General features: G+C 37.3%; 1 protein-coding gene across 1 annotated transcript; it reads left to right on the top strand.

Annotated features, from left to right (window-relative positions):
• The first annotated feature begins 384 nt into the window (after positions 1-384).
• On the top strand, positions 385-1,383 carry LOC148946090 (zinc finger MYM-type protein 1-like). The gene has a single exon (XM_089097600.1). The coding sequence runs from the start codon at positions 385-387 to the stop codon at positions 1,381-1,383; it is 999 nt and encodes a 332-aa protein (XP_088953726.1).
• Positions 1,384-2,046: the final 663 nt, after the last annotated feature.

Below are 2,046 nucleotides of genomic sequence, written 5' to 3'. Positions count from 1 at the left end.
TGTGTTTCTTCTCCAAAGAATGTGTAGGTAAAGGATATAATCAAACAATAAAATCCCTTGCGAAAGAGCCATTCACAAAACGGAAGGATGCTCTGGAATTGTTGACAAAACCACGAGTCACATACCTACCACAAAGATTGCACACTGATTGGGAACAACTTTTTGAAAACAAAAATGACTTAAACTCTGATATATTGAATACTATGGATTCAAGTCAAAAGAAACAAGTGGAAGATAATAGAAAAACTTTCACCAGTTGTAGACACAATAAAACTCTGTGGCCAGCAAGAGTTAGCATTGAGAGGCACAAATGACCTTGAACCAATATCAATAAATGATGAAGAGCCTTCTTTAAACGACGGTAATTTTCGTGCACTTGTAAGGATGAAACTCAAGTGTGGAGATCAAAATTTAGTAAGCCACGCAGAAAATGCTAACTTGAATGCGTTGTACATAATCTCTAAAGTTCAAAATGAATTTACCAATATATGCGGAAGTTTAATCCAGAAAGAAATTGTGTTAAACGCTAATAATGCTAGGGCATTTTCAGCTCTTGTGGACGAAACCGTAGATATCACTGGTCATGAGCAATTCTCAATTTCTGTATTGTACACTAGATCAAAAAGACTTAATTTTTTATTTACAAGAAAGATCTTTTATGTTTTGTTAAAGCTGACGAGAGGACGGGAGAGGCGCTGGCAAACCATTCTTTCAACTCTAAAAGACCTAGAAGTTGAGATGACAAACATGATAGGTCAAGGGTACGATGGAGCCTCTGATATGAAGGGCTCATTCAAGAGAGTCCCGGCAATAGTGAACAAATCTTTTCCTCAAGCACTATATGTCCATTGTAGTGCCAATTCTCTGAATTTGGCATTATACCGCTCCTGCAGTATCCCATGTGCTAGAAACTGTATTGGAACCGTGAAAGCTGTCACAAACTTTTTAAAAGCATCTCCAAAGAAAACAGCTGTATTGCAATCCTCCATAAAATCGAACTTTCCTAATACTAAATGGACGAATTTAAAAGCCATGTGCAAAACCAGATGGGTGGAGAATCACAGCAGTTTGCTAAAGTTTAAAGAGATCTTTAAGGCTATTGCTGAAACTTTAGAAAGTCTTAGTGACAGTCCAGATATTGAGATATCTTCTAAAGTATCTTCATTCTTAAAGTCCATGCTTGCTAGTGAATATATATTGTGCCTTTGTTTATTGGTTAACATATTATCAGCCACAATATCTGTATGCAAAGTGCTTCAGTCCTCTTATTGTGACATAAAGTCTGCAGCTGATCACATTGAGAATGCTGTTGGCCATTTTAAAATATCCGAAGAACAATCAATGTCGAGTTTCCCAAGATTTTCAAAACAGCACAAACCTTAATGAGTGATGTTGGTGAAGAAATCCATTTAACAGGACTCGCTCCTCGCCAACGCCATAGAAGTAACTTCTCAACTAAAGACCCTGAAAGTTATTTTAGAATTTCGGTGGCAATCCTGATTCCTAGATGATCTCATAGATCAGCTGAAATGCAGATTCAGCGACCACAAAGACCTTCTAGGAACGCTTCAGTTATTTATACCAACCCCATTCAACATAAATGTTAAATCTTTGAAACTGTATGGAAAATATTGTTAATCTAGAGCTAGTACCTGGGGAATACTTGTTGTGGAAATTGATTTGGGGAAAAATGGAACAGGACAAGCCATCTTGTGCCTTTGAGGCCTTAAGTGAAAGTAATAGGGAACTTTTCTCTAACATTTTCAAGCAACTTAAAATATTTGCTTCTTTGCCAATGACTAGGGGGGAGTCGGGAACCCTGGGACAAGTCAACTTAAAGCTCAATATCTCCTTAATTTAGAGTGAGATTTTCTTGCATCACACATCAATCTGTGGCAAAATCATTTGGCTTTTACTGCGATTTTTCTCAGATTTTTATTACTCACAGTAAAATTAGTAAGACCGATTTTTCAGAGGGTCTCATTTTATCCCAGAGTACTACTTGTGTCGGTATTTTGGGTCAGGGTGGAGGGTACTTTGGGATAC

This window comes from Artemia sp. Qi Xiang Cuo, chromosome 12 (genome assembly GCF_049724085.1).
Source record: "Artemia sp. Qi Xiang Cuo chromosome 12, ASM4972408v1, whole genome shotgun sequence".
Lineage (NCBI taxonomy): Eukaryota > Metazoa > Arthropoda > Branchiopoda > Anostraca > Artemiidae > Artemia > Artemia sp. Qi Xiang Cuo.
The sequence above is the reverse complement of the archived record's forward strand: the minus strand, read 5'-3'. Positions and strand labels throughout refer to the sequence as shown.

Excerpts from the sequence above, each read along its gene's own strand:
- LOC148946090 (XM_089097600.1), top strand. The coding sequence starts at position 385 with ATGAAACTCAAGTGTGGAGATCAAAATTTAGTAAGCCACGCAGAAAAT.